Below are 15,926 nucleotides of genomic sequence, written 5' to 3' on the forward strand. Positions count from 1 at the left end.
ATTTCATACTTTGGTATGACATCGTGGTGAAACAGGCACTCTGGTTTCTACTGTTTAACAGTTATTTACATTAAATGTAAATTCTAATGAAGAGCGGACTCTGAGTCTGTGACTTTATTTTTTTCTTACTGTAATACTGTAGTTTCAATTCTATTTTGTGCAGGGAACATTTTCAATGAGTGGAAATACTGTCCTGAGTGTCTTTTTAAGCATCCATTCATTAAGACACGCACCACTGAATCAGTCATCTCATACAGAACTTCCAAGACTAGACAATGAAAAATAACTGAATCAGAACACTATTTAACTCGTCTGCTCTGTAACTCTCCTGTGTTTGGACTTAATTTCTTCCTCATTGTGTTCTCTCAGCATGTCTCTGGATGGCATCTGACCAGGAGTCAGTGGGATTAGCTGACGTCTTAAATATAAGAACAGGTTACTATCAGATGCTTTCCCTCTTAATAAACATACAAATTGACCTTTCCTATAATATGACTCCGGGCAATATTTAATTATGCTAAATTACCAGCTACTTCTCAGATGTTTGTTTTTCCCTCTTGTTTTTCCATAGTCATTACTGAAAATCATCTCATCAAGCGTCTGGATATTAAATGTTAAGTTGGTCCTGGCTCTATGCCCCAGTGTTTACTGAAAACAAGGCAGTTGTATTCAAAAAGAACAACAGGCCAGCACCTCATACCTTTCTGCTCCACGTTGAGCAGATTCATTATGTCAAGACAGGAGGAAAAGAAAATGAGGCAACAGGGTGTGGAAGATGAAAAACCAACAAGGTCTTGTAGTATATACAGAGAAAATAAGGCAGAGCTTGAGAAATAACAAAGGTTTTTATGTAAATAGAAATAAATTGCACCAATCTTTCACAGCTGTCACTGGCATTTTCTTACCTAAAGTACCTCCATCCTGCTGGAGACCCACAATATAGTCTAGCAGCATCTCCAGTCTGGTCTGCAGCTGCAGCTGGCAATGCAGGCTTCTTTCCCAGGCTTGCTCAAGTTCTTTGGTTGTAGCTAGAAGATGATCTTGCCGAGCACTTGCAGCTTCACTGCGGGGATGGAACTGTGTACTTTGTAAAGCTGGATCTGAACCCCACTCCTCGGTAAGTGGCTTCAGCAGATCCAAAGCTTTGAACATTTCTATCAATACCTAGAAAACATACATTGCTTTAAACTGTGTTTCATAGCAGGACATTTCACATTTTCATGTTTCAAATGCAATATGTGAATCATAAGCATAAACATACAGCAGCAGATCTTTGTGGTGAAAGTGACGATGAATTAACTGCATCACAGTCATCAATGCACTCATCTTTCAATTAGGGCATTTATGACTGTGATGCAACTGACATTTTTTTTTAATACAGTCAAATCCAAGTGAGCTAATCAAAAACCTTGCTGTCTAGTAAAGTCTGGTATCCTCCTGCATTGGGCACCAGCTGTCCAGCCCTCATGCTGGCTCCTCCCACTCTCACCATCCTTCCACTCAGAGGTTCAATGAAGGACTCAGCCAGAAGGATCCCACCCACTGGCAGCACATCTCCTGCACAGGCACAACATGATTTTAAATGACTGAGGATACAGAAACCTGCATACAGTTTATACTGACCCTGCAGAACGAACCTGTTACTGGATCTAAACTGACCCCAATCGTGAGCACAACATTCCCTGTCCTCGAGTCCAGCATGGGATAACCCATCTGTATGGGTTGTGGCAGACGGGTAACTGGACACACATGCAGCCTTCCCAGCGGATAGACAAATCCACTCTGTGGATGGATGGTTACAGCCATAACAGGTACTGGGACCCCTGTGTCAGGGTCTGCCATGGGCATGCCCAGCTGCAGTCTCTGCCCTGTTCTGAGACCTTTGAATCGGTTGCTGGGCAGAGGCTGGCCCAAGTGGCAGGAGGATGGGTAAGGAATGAAAGGAAGAAGGGGACTGTCCCACTTTCTGTTGTCACCTAGAATAAAAATGGCAGATATTAACGTAGAGATTGTATGTCATCAATCTCAACATTGCAAAATGTTTGTATATATTTCATCATCTTATGGTGTCATTTTTCCATCCGTATAAGTGACCTTTAATGGATGCAATTAGTTATATTGTCTGGGAGTGGCTGGGGTTTATTTGTCTTATAGTTTTGCAGTCTTTGGGTTAGAAATGTCAAACTATAGCTCAAATGCTTTCCAACAACCAACAGAGCAAGCGAGCAGCAAGAAATTGTTATATTGGGTTTAAATTAAGGGATTTTTCACACGGAATTACCTCAATCAAATTATATTGGATGGTTAGTTTTCCCTCAGCGCTTCATCAGTTTTTGTAAACATGTTCCTTCCGATTTGGCAAAGTCCCAAAGACAGCATCTGATTTTGTAAAAATAACTACATTTATTGTTTCATGCTTTTCGGTCCTCTAAACTAAACTCGGATCTCATTTTCTTCTCCCCTTCTTCTCCCTTCATTATACCTGTACAAAGGTCCGTTGTGAGCACTAATGTGGAGCTGGTGGGATCATAGGCCACGTTACCAGCGATGGGCATAACTCTGCCGGTCTGCGGGTGAAGAAAGAAGTCAGGTGGCACTGCCATGGTGTGGCCGCTGCTCAGCAGCATGTGGCTGTGTGCATTTGGCCGTATAAGACCAGTCACTGAATCACAGTGAAGTGCTCGAGACAGACGCAGAGACCCGTCAGGACCTGGGGTGACACAGGTGACTTTTAGCTCATTTTCATACTGTAGACAGACTTCAGCAGAGCACTGAGCTGTGATGAAGAACACCAGTGATCAATTCACTTATTGTATACATTATTAGAATTCAGAACACCTTTTTTTTACTCAGTACCAAATGTAATTTGTTTTATACGACGGAGTATTAGGGCCAAACAAAAAAACAAAAAAAGGAAATTACGAGAATAAAGTTGTAATATTACGAGAATAAAGTCGTAAAATTACGAGAATAAAGTCATAATATTACGAGAATAAAGTCTTAATATATTATAAATATATAAATATAACTTCACAAGATGATTCCTCATTTTAACACAGGGAGAAGAAGCTCTTCCTGTTAGAGTTCTCATAAATTATATTCTCATAATATTACGACTTTATTCTCGCAACATTACGACTTTATTCTCGTAATTTTACGACTTTATTCTCGTAATTTTACGAATTTATTCTCATTATATTATGACTTTATTCTCGTAATTTCCATTTGTTTTGTCTTAGTTTGGCCCTAATACTCCGTCGTAGTTTTAACCATTTACATGGTAGTAATTAACAATGTTATAACTACAGATGCCTTTGTGACATGAATTGTCTTTTTTGTGGTAGTTCTTTTCTCTGACAGTAGATGTCGCTGTTTCTGTCGGATTCAAGTGTTTATCTTTACCATTTTGTTTCATGCAGACTTTTCAACTCACCAAAAATATCAGTTTTAGTCAGGACAGCTCCTGTATCAGGGCAAAGTAGCTTGGCCCCGGTACCCTCACCCAACAACCCCCATGCCCCCTGACGATGGCACTCTGCTGACACCAGCTCCCCCATCTCATCCACAAGACAAGTCCATTTCTGGATCGAACTGAAAGAGATGGAGAACAGGGTGAACATGTTATGGAGTTTACATTAAAGTTCTGCTTAGCCACATGAAATTGATGCCTATGTAATATGTAAAAATGAGACTTTACATTTGCTGGTGTAGCTCACAGATAGCCTGGCTGCTGTTGTTATAAATCTTGGGCAGGAGCCTGGTGCACTCTCTGAGCTGAGACATGAACACGCTGTACACCCTCTGCTTGGCCTGCTGTTCTCTGGTCAGAACCTGAAGGAAACCAGGCACCACTGAGATACTTGTGCTCTCATCAAGTGCATTCATCCTTCTTGTTTGGCTACTTAAGGTGACATTGTCTGGGCGTTGTTGCTGCTGACCCAAATATCACAAATAATGCTTCACTCTTACTTCTATTTATCAATACTGCAAATACATGAAATATATAAAGCTCTAATGATACTGATGTACATCATTCTTTTTATGTATTTGTACTCACAGGGATTTATTCAGCGAATTCTATAATTGTATATCAGGTGAGATATACTGCTATAGTGTAATACAAACCTGCAGTTGACTGTCGAGTAAAGTTCTCAGCTGTGAGGCCAAAGACTTTCGTCTCACCACTTCTCTCTCCATCTCTCTCATCATCCTCTCATAGCCCTCCCCCACCCTCTCCTCGCTCATCATGCGTGGGTGGAGAAAATGCAATTTCCCGAGCACTCCCTGATATAGCTCCTTTACCTGGATACACAAAAACATAAATAGAGATGAAAAAAAAATCACCAGAAAAGGTAATAATCAGATCACACCTCTAATCCTGCAGCCATCCAGCCATAACGCATCTTGTGAAACATGAACGTTTGCGGCATATCATCCCTTCTTTCACCTTTATCGCTTCAGCTGTCCTCAGGGCTGGAAAAATAATCTCATGCCTTCTACACAACATCCAGCAATTTCATGGTAAAAACAGGAAGAGCACAGGGCAAAGAAAACGGATAAAACCAGAGTATCACTTGTGATACTTAATCAGTTTGAATGGGCTTGAACTACATCAGCGAGGTCTGTGTGAGGAAGGGTCAGAAACTGGTGAAAGAAAACACAAAGGAGAGATAAGAAGCAAGTTACCCAAGCGCTGCTCGAAGGAAATTAAGGTATGTGAAATAAACATGATGGAACATGCATTCTTTGAATCTTCCTTTCAACAAAGGCATCCAGACTCTAGCCTCAAGCTGAGATAATACAAATAGCTCAAAAGGAATTCAATAAGAAGATAAGGCATATTCAGTTATTTGTTTCAATTCTACATTTGCGGTGAAGTCGATAAAGTCAATCCGTCTGAGGAAGTTCCTGCACAGGGTCTAGATAATCCACGTAATTGATTTTACTTAAATTTTTGTAGAGATAATTCAAAAAGAGCTCTTGGTTTGTGGGATATAAAAGCATTTTTAAAAGATTTCATTATCTTGGGCAAAAAAAGGCTTGCTGTTTCCCCACTTACAGTCTTTCTGCTGAGCTAAGAAAGTCAAAGGTTAAAATTTCAAACGTCAGTAACTGTGTACATCAAGTCTCTAAATGCTTGAGGGCTCTATAGTGTTAGCACCATAGGTTAGCACCCACACAATTCAAGAGGGAGAAAGAGGGTCCTTCCACGCACAATCCATCATACTCCCTGAGGATTTTAATGAACATAACCCTGTATTCCAGGCATGGGTTGTTGTCGTTTTTAACTTTGAATATAAAGCTACCACTCATTTAAGCTCATTTTAGAAATGTAAATTGCTGTCAGGTATGGCTTGATTTAGCCATGGAGACTACATCACCTGCAAATGCAAAGATGCTTTCCTGTGTGCTCACTGAAAATGAAAACTGATCTTGGTGGACAAATACAACAAACAAATCAACAAAGCACACATAACAATCCACAAAGTACATGTTAATCGAACGGAAACATCCCTAAAGACTACCGCTGCAGCCCTTGATCAGGATCAAAACTGCACTTTTTGCTTTTAAATTAAAGTGAATGACTGAATTATCATCTCCAGGACACTTGCACAAATCTGTTATTGCAAAACACCTTCCAGTCCCACTTGTCCCGTATGTGGATGTTATTTAATTGGTGAAGAAATGACAATGAGAAAATAATAATATCAAGTGTATAACTAGGTTAATAGAGATCAACATATTCTTACATCTTATTTTAATAATATGTTTTAAGGAATGAATGTTAATAATGAATGTTATACATTTCTCAAGGTTCTTGATGCTTACAGTAAGTATTCTACTGTCAATCAAGGGCTTACTGAAAGTTCTTGCAAATACAGATGTATTTTTTTGCGAGGGGGGCTTTCGTGCCACACAAATAAAAGCTGCCTTATTTAAACTGTTAATTAAAAGCTTGTATAATAATAAGCTGGTCATAAGTCCTCCATAAAACCATGATATGGGCATGATGTGATTTACTTCATTTAATCAGAGGGATTCCAAAAGAGAGGACTAGTCCCAGAAAGTGACATGCAAGATAAATGCACAGTCCTTTTATACACCCTCCGTTTAATTTTAGGATAAATGAACAGCTGCAGACCTCAGTGGTGAGCCGCCCCAGTTGTGTTGTGACAGACAGGCTTTGTTTGAGCAGGAGGCTGTAGAAGGTGCTGCTGCTAAATGCCTCCAGATCCACCTGGTGTTCATAATCCCAGAACTCGTCAGATGCACCTGTGCAGACTACAATCAAGAGATTAAAAACCTAGAGGCAGAAGGAGCGCAATTACAATACTGCAAAAATTATCTAAAAAAAACAAACACAAACAACACCTGTCTTTCAAGGACAACTTTGAAGAGTAGGTACGTTGAAGTTTAATGAGCTCAGAATGTGACACAGACTTGCGTGCATGTTTTAGTGCAAACAGTTGAATATTAATGTGTGGTTTGTGGGTCTGTTTTTTTATACATACTCACATCTGAGGCTGCACAATAACAATCCCAAGAAACTGCCCTGTGATGTGATACTTGTACTGTTTTCATTTTTGCCGTTAGTCTCTGCACGTGAGGTCAGCTTTTTGACGTGAGCATTTCAGCTGTAATTGGTTAGGTGGGAGCACCACCCCTAAGGTCACTGCCTGTCTTGCATAAGAACCCACAACCTCTTGATCTTCAGAGTTCCCATGTGTCAACACAGTTTGTGTTATGCATACTTGCTGCAAGTGTACTGATGAGGTGGTGCGTGTTATGTTGGGAGGAAAGCAATGACATGTTTTGTTCTTAAGGGTTCTGATGAATGAACATAGTGGGCATGTTTGTGTTTGATGTATAACTAGAACATTTCACCTGGCTGAACAGAGTCTTGTGTCATTCTTGCTTGTTGTTTGCGGTGAGTCTTCCTAAATGACATCACCCTGGAGCCTTTTGAGGCATAGTCGTCCATTTGGTAAGCCAGCTGCAACATGCGATATCGCGCTTTGACCGGCTCCTTCCCTGGCCACCCATATTCCCTGAACAAGATCTACATGTACATGCAGAATAGATGCATGAAAGTACAGAACACTCTGAAGACAGTGTCAGTATGCTGTGGCAGAAGGTGTTTGGAAACAAACCAGCAGTGTAACACATAAACAGACGATGACCACGCATCCAAACAGCAGCCCTCCAGTCACCAGCCAGTCGGGTCGAAGTAACAGATCACGTCTCCTGCTGATTCCCATCCTGGTCATGTGACGGGGAACCGCAGGGAAGAAAGGGCCAGGCTCATAACACTGGCCACCTGCTGGCATTACTTTCACATACTGAGAAAAATGAAAGTTAGTGGTGAGATGCTGTTGATCATGCGTCACAGTAGAAGCAGTCAGCACAGAAAAAATTAAAGAAGGACTCATTTTAAAGATACTGTAGATTGTAGTCATGTTATCAAGGATTACTTGACTACATTTGGATTATGTTTTTACGATATGACAAAGAAACCTTTTATTTATTTATTTTTTTTTGCATGAAAATTTTTTGAATTGTTAGAATAAGGTACAGTAGTTTCAATACTTCATTTGGAAATAATTCAGTATCTAAAAAAAAATTAATTACATTTATGAAATGTATTGCATTATATGACTTACCGACTACCGTTACATTACATTTGTGTTTCTAAGTGATTGTATTTTAAGTAAGTACTGAGTTGTTGTTCAAATGTTGAAGTAGGTTTAAAATAGCCTCTAATCTGAGCCTATAATTTAGTGATGAATATGCTGTAAAAAATAATGCATAAATTGATTTGCTCAAGAACTAAAGGAATTAACTGTGTAACTTCAATGCTTATATTATTTTAAATATATTTACCAAGTGTTTGTGCTGATTGCTGCTTAGTGTGAAAACATGTACTCCAGGCTGGCTAAAGACCACAGAAAAGAAGGTCGGTGGAGTCCAAGACAGTGTCAGCTCTTCTTTTAGCAATCTGAACACCCCCCAGTCAAAGTCACTGTTTGTGTTGTACAAGTTATTACTAAAAGACAAGAAGAAAGAATTTAAACCAAGTGTTAAAGTCAAAACCTCTGATTCATAGCAAGATAGAAAGAAATACCAAAACCTGACTTACACATCGTATTGTGGATAGTGATTAGTGTCAACAGTAAACAGTAAAATATCACCCAGATGGAGACACGTTGTTGGGTTCAGAACTCTCCCTTCTTCCCAAATAACCCTCTCATCTCCTCTCCACTTTCTGGGATTCTTTTCTTTTCCTGCATGACTGATATTTTCAATACTAGTCACCACATGCAAGAAGTCATAGTCCTCCTCTGAAAATCAATAACACAGGACTTTCATTATTGAAGAAATGATAGCTTCACTGTGTTCACTGTTCCCATGCAGTCATTGCTATTTTTCTTCAGAAAATGCTGGCCATTGACACGAACCAGTTGAGCTCTGAGAGTCCCATTGTGTGTTGTCAGGAAACAGTTGCTGAAGTTCCTCTGAGAGGTCACCGATGAGGCCAAGGAATCCTACTTCTGCAGTCGGACAAAGAGGCAGATGGAGAGAGAAGAAGGCATCAGCACGACAGGGAGGAACAATTATAAACAGCTGCTGGACTAAAAAACCCATTGTGTGCAAACGTGTTTGTGTGTTGAAAGTGTGTGTTCACCTGCTGTCTGAACAATATAGACGGGACGTGTGGAGTTGAGGTGGCTGCTGCACTGCAGGTTCCCCTGGGGATCCCATTGTTTAAAAATCATCTCTAGCACACTGCCTGAGATGCTCGACAACTGCACACACACAATAAAAGCATTTGTCAATAACAGGTTACTGCACCGCAGGAGCTGTTCTGCTTTTTTCTCCGTTGGGGAACTCAAGATGACATTGTAAGGATGCATGCATTGTCTAATCAGGCATTGTTGCTAAAACAGCTGTTATTTATGTTCTTGAGCTCATTAGGGGCAACTCTCTTTTACTCTCTACATTGTGCTGCTAGTAAAGACATAATGCTTAAGTAGCATAAACAGTTTAATAACATCCAACTGTTAGAGTGCCTGACTTTGCAGGATGATTTGTGAAATAAAAATGAATAAAGTTTGAGGCAAAATTTAAGAAAATCTAACATCTAAAAACAAGGTAAACATCCAGCAAATAAATATATGAATTAACCTGGGTAAAGATGTAATAATTGGATAATATGACCATAAAAATTGCACATACAGGTTTGGAGATTTGAAATCAAATCATTAAAACGTCTAAAATTGATAAAATTGTTTATATCAAGTGTACTTTATTCCAGCAATTTGGTCAACAGTTAAAAGCATTGTTGCAATATGTTGCTATGCATTATGTTTTTTTTTTTTTTTTATTTTATTTTTTGTTGTGGAAATGCAACATGGAAATGTGTATTGCAATTGAAGAACAGCAATTTAGGGATGTAGGTTATTCTTGCTATTTTTTATTTTTTATCATTTGGTTATTTTTTTTACCTGAGATAAACAATATGAGCATGCTTTTTCTGATCATATCCCCTCAGTAATTGTGCAAATCTGTGCCAAGGTTCACCTGAGAGTCATGGCTCCACACCAGTTCCATGAATCCGTGAGGATGGCAGCGGAGCTTCAGTTCAGGAGCTGACTTTTTCCTGCACAGGCCGCTACATGCAGCTCTACCAGGAGGCTCCTTGCAAATACACAGCCCCAATTCCCCATCATAACCACGATAATCCTCCACTGATCTGCACACCTGCAGGAAAGGTATATTTAGTTTAATCAATCCTTTTAAACAGTTAAAACTTGGAAATCCTTGCTCACCAAAGTTACAGGAAACAGTTTACGGTTAATTATTAAGTGGACTTATTAAGAATCCAGGAGATAAAATGTTGTCAGGTTCATGGAGTAAAGGGCAAAGACATCTAGGTTGTACTCATTACCTTTGATGATGTGGAGTGAGTTTAGTTAGTATGTTCTGCAAACAGAACATAGTTATTTCTCATATCTACAGGATGTTTCCTGTCTGGTGTCATTTTACGCTCGATAAAACCATTACCTTTGCTCTACTTCTAGTGGATGTATTGTAGAGTGTTAGGAGTGCACAGGGCCTAACCTCATGCCTGCAGTGCAGGGACCACCGATTTTTATCAAGGCAGTCTCCATATTGTGTGCGAGATTTCCCGTCTCTGCAGACACTGTAGACCTGCTGCATGCACAGATCTGCGTTGTTGGCAGGTTGGTAGCCGATGGAACAAACGCAGCGGCCATCACTGAGCTTTGAGAAAAAACAATAAAAGGTGTGTCAATTACACAATTCAATCAATTTAATGACAAAGACACTTTACATATTGAGCTTTCCTCTTCCGCTTCCTTTCTTTATTAATTCCTGCCTTTTATTTATATGAAATTAGTTCTCTGACAAACACCCATGCAGGAGCCAGAAGAAAAATCTCTTTCTCTTTATTCTGAAGTGATGAGAGGACACTTCAACACCTGTGAAAGTGCAGCAGCCTGGGAAACTAGACCCTGCTGCAAAGTAACTTGATCTGGAACTACTTTCGGCTTGGAGCTACAGATTGTTTAGTCTAGAGTTTCGGAGAGACAGTGAGCAAGGTACTCTTGTGACACTATTAATGCACGCACTGCATCCCAAGAGTTCATAGTCTCACACAAAGAAATCATAGCTTTTAGAAATAAAAGTACTTTCGCAATGATAGAAAACTGCATAACTCACAATAAATAGGGAAGTGGTAGCGTGTACTGCTGAACGTGGATACAGGCTGCAAGAAAGCCAGGGCTGCTCCTTCTATCATGTGAGAAAACAATCATGCCAACATTACCTGAAACCTCTGACCCTCTCCTGGACAGGTGCAAGTGTCTTGGCCAGACAAAGGCTGCTGGGCCACAGAGCCACAGGGCAGGGAATTGTACAACCCTGATCGAGGGCAGTAGTGGTGAGGAGGACACTTTAGACAGCTTTCTATGGATGTAGCTCCAGCTGTCGACCCATATGTCCCCTTCGGACATGGGACTGGAATGAAACTGTCCACTGGACAGTAGAAACCTAATGTATACACAAATATGTGCTGACATTGAGGGTAACATATCTTTATCTTTCTTTTATCTTGTTACTATGATCTTAATAATATTAAAATTATTTACAAACCTTCACATGCAGTCAGGAAAGCCTACCTGGTTGGCAGGATGGTCTCTCACCATTATGGTGACTGATGTTGCTTCCACGAGCCAAAATCTGCAGCAATGAAGCAAACAGCCACATATTACGAAACCGCATACATTTTTGGGACATTATTAATAGGGTCACTCAGGACACACGAGGTTTAAGCCCAGCTCTACTTCAAACAGGTAGTATGTAGCATCCACAATCTTCGATTTGGCCATTGCCAAGAAAATTTGCTTCATCCCATGACAAAAATATCCTGCCTGCTGCCTCTGCACACATGGACAGAGAAAAGACAGAGCAGCAAGGTTTATAGTAGGGTAATTAGTCTGCCTTAGTAGGGTTGCTGAATGATTCATAGGCAAGGTTAGATGACAAGGACAGTGGAGTGACTGCTTATTAGAAAGCAGTAGGAATTAACAAAGAGCGGCTGCCAGGCTTTGCAAGACCACCTTACCCCATTGGTTTTTCCTCAGTTCTACTATGATACTGATAAGTTTATTGGGGCAACACTGTACGTAACCACTGCTTTGCTTAGAGCAAGCATCTGCCCATTATGCAAACCTGCTACTTCTACGGTTAAACCAAATAAATTATTCTGACAAATATCATTCAATCCAATCGCTACCCCTGATTTAAAGTATGGAGAATTACAGGCTGTTTAAGCCTGCAGCTGACTTTTATAAATACATTTTTTAAAGCAGCTGCTATCTGTTAAAAATATGCTTTAAAGGCAAATCTTTATAAATCTCTGATTGATAGCTCCTATAATGCTGACCTCATCCCTCTGCAACAACCATTGCCATATGGTTACCCTTTGCTCTATATTAGAATGACAAAGAGAGCCGCAGTTTGATGACGTGAGGTTGACTGAGTTTGCCGGTCATTCTGACACGTGATCTTGTGTAATGAGTTTTATAGTGTAATATATAACGCTATTGTTGGCTCTTGACTGTGCATGTGCATTCAAGCCATAGTTGTATAACAAGGCTCTCTGTGGGGCACATTTTGTGTTTTAGGTGTACTTATGACAACAAGCAACTCATCAATGTTCAAAGCAGTCAACAGTAGCTGTTTTCATGTTCAGTTGCCAAGCTCTTACTCCACACTGTTATTGTAGTGGAAAAAAATGCTGGACTTTGGATGACTAGAATAACCTACATAGAGTATTTCATCACTGTAGCCATGGACTGTGATCCTTCAGGGAAGACTTGTGCTTTATCTAACTGAACAGGAATCAACTTTCACCCATATATCCATGTCATTTGTGTCAAAACCCTCCATACTGCAATTCATAAATACAAATGAGCACAAACCATTCACAAAAAAACCAAACCAAAATTCAACCTCAAATAGTTTTTAACATAAATTAGTACAGAATTTGGATTAATCATCACCATTTACATGTACTTGGACTTCTGAAGTTTGAATTGTTTTCTTCTAACAAGTAGATCAAACACTCATAAGTAAACTGTATATTGTCAAGCATCCAAATCACGTAGTCAAAACAGGAGCTCTGTGTCCTGGCCCCAAACTCAATGCCTTATTTTTGTTTAAAACAAAATATAAAAAGAAAAAACTCACTTTACATCATCTGTAATTAAAGAAAATATAATTTATTCTCTGTAGTTTTCAGTTCAAAAATAAGTGAAAGGTAAATATTACAATATTTCAAGTTCCTGGAAAACAATGTTTTTTAACTAAAAAGCTAGAAGTTCCGCCAAATTTCTTATCTGACTTTTAACATACAAATTTGAACCTCTTGAACTAGTAGTGGTTGTTCCATTAAACCTTTATTGCGATGAAGCATGATCTTGTTCAACATTGTTTTATGTTATGTACATGTGGTGTGTGTGTGTGTGTATGTATGTATGTATGTATGTGTATATATACATATATATATATATATATATATATATATATATATATATATATATATATATATATATATATATATATGTATGTATGTGTATATATATATATATATATATATATGGGTGATTATTCAATTCGGGGCACTTTTGACTTTTGGAATTTTGAAAAAAAAAAGTTCTTTAATCTCTGTTTTTTCTATTTCAAAAGGTTTATCAATTGGTCTGGAACAAAGATCTTAGCATAGCTTTGATTGTACTTCATGATCATTTTGATATTATGATGCTTTTTTCAAAGTTGTCACAGTAAAATGTCATTACCATCACAAAAACAAAACACTGATTTTAAAACAAAATGATTTGACAAGCAAAGTTTTCACAATCATTCCAGTAAGTACAAAACATGCTCTTTAAGAATCATGTTCTAAATATTTGTAAGTACATTTAAAATACATTTTAACACCATGTTCTCTCTAACTTTTTAATATATTGCCTCGTCACAACAATGAAATATTGCATACTAATGAGAATATTTGAATTGCAATGCATATTTTTTCAGAAAATGCAAATTTAGACAATTAAACATTACCACAATGATTGAGGTAAAACCCAAGTTAACAAAAAAGCAACATTTTCTGTCAAAAAGTGTATTGTGACGGTAATGACAATGTATTCCGGTAATGACAACATGTTTTGGTAATGACATAAAAATTAACACTGGTGTTTTTTTTGTTGTTTTTTTGACAACAAAGATAAAGAAAACACTACTTTTTAAAAACAACACCTTTTGAACACTTAACCTTCCACTAAAATAATTATTTGGTGAACAACCACAGCATTGCTTATGTAATAATATCTTCTTCGGGCCGGCTGGTTCGATTCTGACATAAAAAAGGATCAAACAAGAGAATTGGCATGCTCAACTCAAATTTCCCATATGATGGGTGTCAATCCAAAAATGATAAAATAGAAAATAAAGATTTCAGCACTCTCAAATTAGTGTGTAGCATTTTAATTCATGCACAGCAACAGTGGCGTGACCCATATTAAAGGGGATCTATTATGGCATTTAATGTATTTTTTAAACAGGCCTTGAATGTCTTAAAAACAAGCTTTTGATTGTTTTTTTCTAAATAAATTGGAAATTCAGCCTCTGGGCCATGTCTTTATCTTTACCGTTTCTAACCTAATTTTCTATGTGGGATTCTGAGTGGGCGGGGCTATGATAATGAGGCACTGTGCTGATTGGCTGCCTGAATGACGAAATACACCGCTACGAAAAAATGGTGGAAGCTCCAGCCGGCGGAGTTAAGGCTGATTTATGGTTCCGCGTTACACCAACGCAGAGCCTACATCAGGGGTGGGCAATCCTGGTCCTGGAGGGCTGGTGTCCTGCAGGTTTTAGATGTTTCCCTGCTTCATTGGAACATGATACAAGTGACCGTGTCATTAACAGAATTGTGCAGCCCTGGATGACAAGCTGATGACGTTGATTAATTCGAATCAGGTGTGTTAAAGCAGGGAAACATCTAAAACATGCAGGACACCGGCCCTCGAGGACCAGGATTGCCCACCCCTGGCCTACGGCATAAGGTACGCGGCGACGCGCACCGTAGGCTACGCCATACCCTACGCCGTACACTACGCCGTACCCTACGCCGTACCCTACGCCGTACCCTACGCCGTACCCTACGCCGTACCCTACGCCGTACCCTACGCCGTAGGCTCTGCGTCGATTTAACGCGGAACCATAATTCAGGCTTTATGCGATGCGAGCGAGCGCCAGCGACAAAATCAATTCCATGTTTTTATTTTCTATTGGACTGTTCTAACTGGACGCAGCGACGCAGCACGACGCAGTGCGCCGTTTTGAGCTGAACATTTGTTGGCCCTGCTTCTATTTTCTTCCTGTCGCTCGCGTTGAAAGCCGGTTGAAAGCGCTGTAGGAAACGGTCACGGATGGGGAACGGCTGATCCAGTTAGTTGAAATGAGAAGTTATCTCTATGATATCTCCTCATTTCACTACAAAAACCTCAATTAAGTGGCAGCTGCTGGAGGGAGATGGACAGAGAGCGTCTGATGTCACGCAGTGCTACGATAGTCGGACGCTCGCATGCAGTTACACGGTTTTATAGTTGTGGGCGTGGTTTGCATTTTGGTTACGTAATGAAAACGCGGCGAATCTTATTGGCTCGTAGATCCACATCACACTGGATGGCTCATCCAGGCGGTTGTACAGACACTGCAGAATTATTACTGGCCCTACTGTTTCTTTGATTAACTTTCCACTGTCGTTTCCTGCATCTTTGTTCCCGCTTTGATAATTGTGAGATGGCTTTCAATTTTCCTGTCTCTTTTCTTTTTTTGTATCTCTTCTTCTCTTTCAAGATATTGCTGATATTTCTCAGGATCTTCCTTGATTTTGTCTCTGTATTTTTTTGACCGTTAAGCTGGTTTAGCTGGGGCCATGTTGACATCTTCAAACAAAAATAATGTAAATTATGGTTTGTCACTGTTCAATTATGTATCATAGTAAAGTAGTGCATGATAAATTAAGCTAATATATTCTAGTTATAAGGTGATTAACAGATAAATTGTCATTACCATCACTGATAGTCATTACCATCACAGTCACTTTTGTGATGGTAATGACACGTGATGGTAATGACAATTCTCCCTCTTTGCAGAAAATGTTGGCAAATTTTTTTGATTAGCTAAGCTAACTGGTTAGCTAGGCACACTGTACACTGAATATATGTAAATAAAGGGAAATCTCCTATTAATGAATTAAAATACTCAACTAGTGACTTGTTTGGTAATGACGCCTAATAAACCTACTCTCAGATTAGGATGTATAAAACATCAAA

At 39.3% G+C, this 15,926-nt stretch overlaps 1 protein-coding gene across 1 annotated transcript; it reads right to left on the reverse strand.

Moving 5' to 3' along the window:
* Positions 1-352: 352 nt before the first annotated feature.
* LOC133442524 (uncharacterized) lies at positions 353-11,436 on the reverse strand. The gene is made up of 19 exons (XM_061720533.1): positions 11,199-11,436; positions 10,847-11,070; positions 10,120-10,281; positions 9,580-9,759; positions 8,684-8,804; positions 8,457-8,549; positions 8,138-8,339; positions 7,882-8,044; positions 7,152-7,340; positions 6,886-7,060; positions 6,143-6,282; positions 4,126-4,302; positions 3,698-3,831; positions 3,434-3,591; positions 2,483-2,710; positions 1,638-1,976; positions 1,409-1,557; positions 906-1,164; positions 353-387 (listed from the first exon to the last, which is right to left on the reverse strand). Exons 1-19 carry the CDS (start codon positions 11,314-11,316, stop codon positions 353-355), a joined length of 3,246 nt encoding a protein of 1,081 aa, XP_061576517.1. The 5' UTR covers positions 11,317-11,436.
* Between the last annotated feature and the right edge of the window lie 4,490 nt (positions 11,437-15,926).

The sequence above is a fragment of the Cololabis saira genome, chromosome 4, assembly GCF_033807715.1.
Source record: "Cololabis saira isolate AMF1-May2022 chromosome 4, fColSai1.1, whole genome shotgun sequence".
In the NCBI taxonomy this organism is placed as follows: Eukaryota; Metazoa; Chordata; class Actinopteri; order Beloniformes; family Belonidae; genus Cololabis; species Cololabis saira.

Bases quoted from the DNA above. Each gene is read 5' to 3' on its own strand.
- LOC133442524 (XM_061720533.1), bottom strand. From the start codon at position 11,316: ATGTCCCAAAAATGTATGCGGTTTCGTAATATGTGGCTGTTTGCTTCA. The intron at 9,760-10,119 runs GTTAGGCCCTGT...CCTTTCCTGCAG, and splicing joins CCCTGCACTGCAGGCATGAG to GTGTGCAGATCAGTGGAGGA. The intron at 7,341-7,881 runs GTAAATATATTT...CATTTTTCTCAG, and splicing joins GCAATCAGCACAAACACTTG to TATGTGAAAGTAATGCCAGC.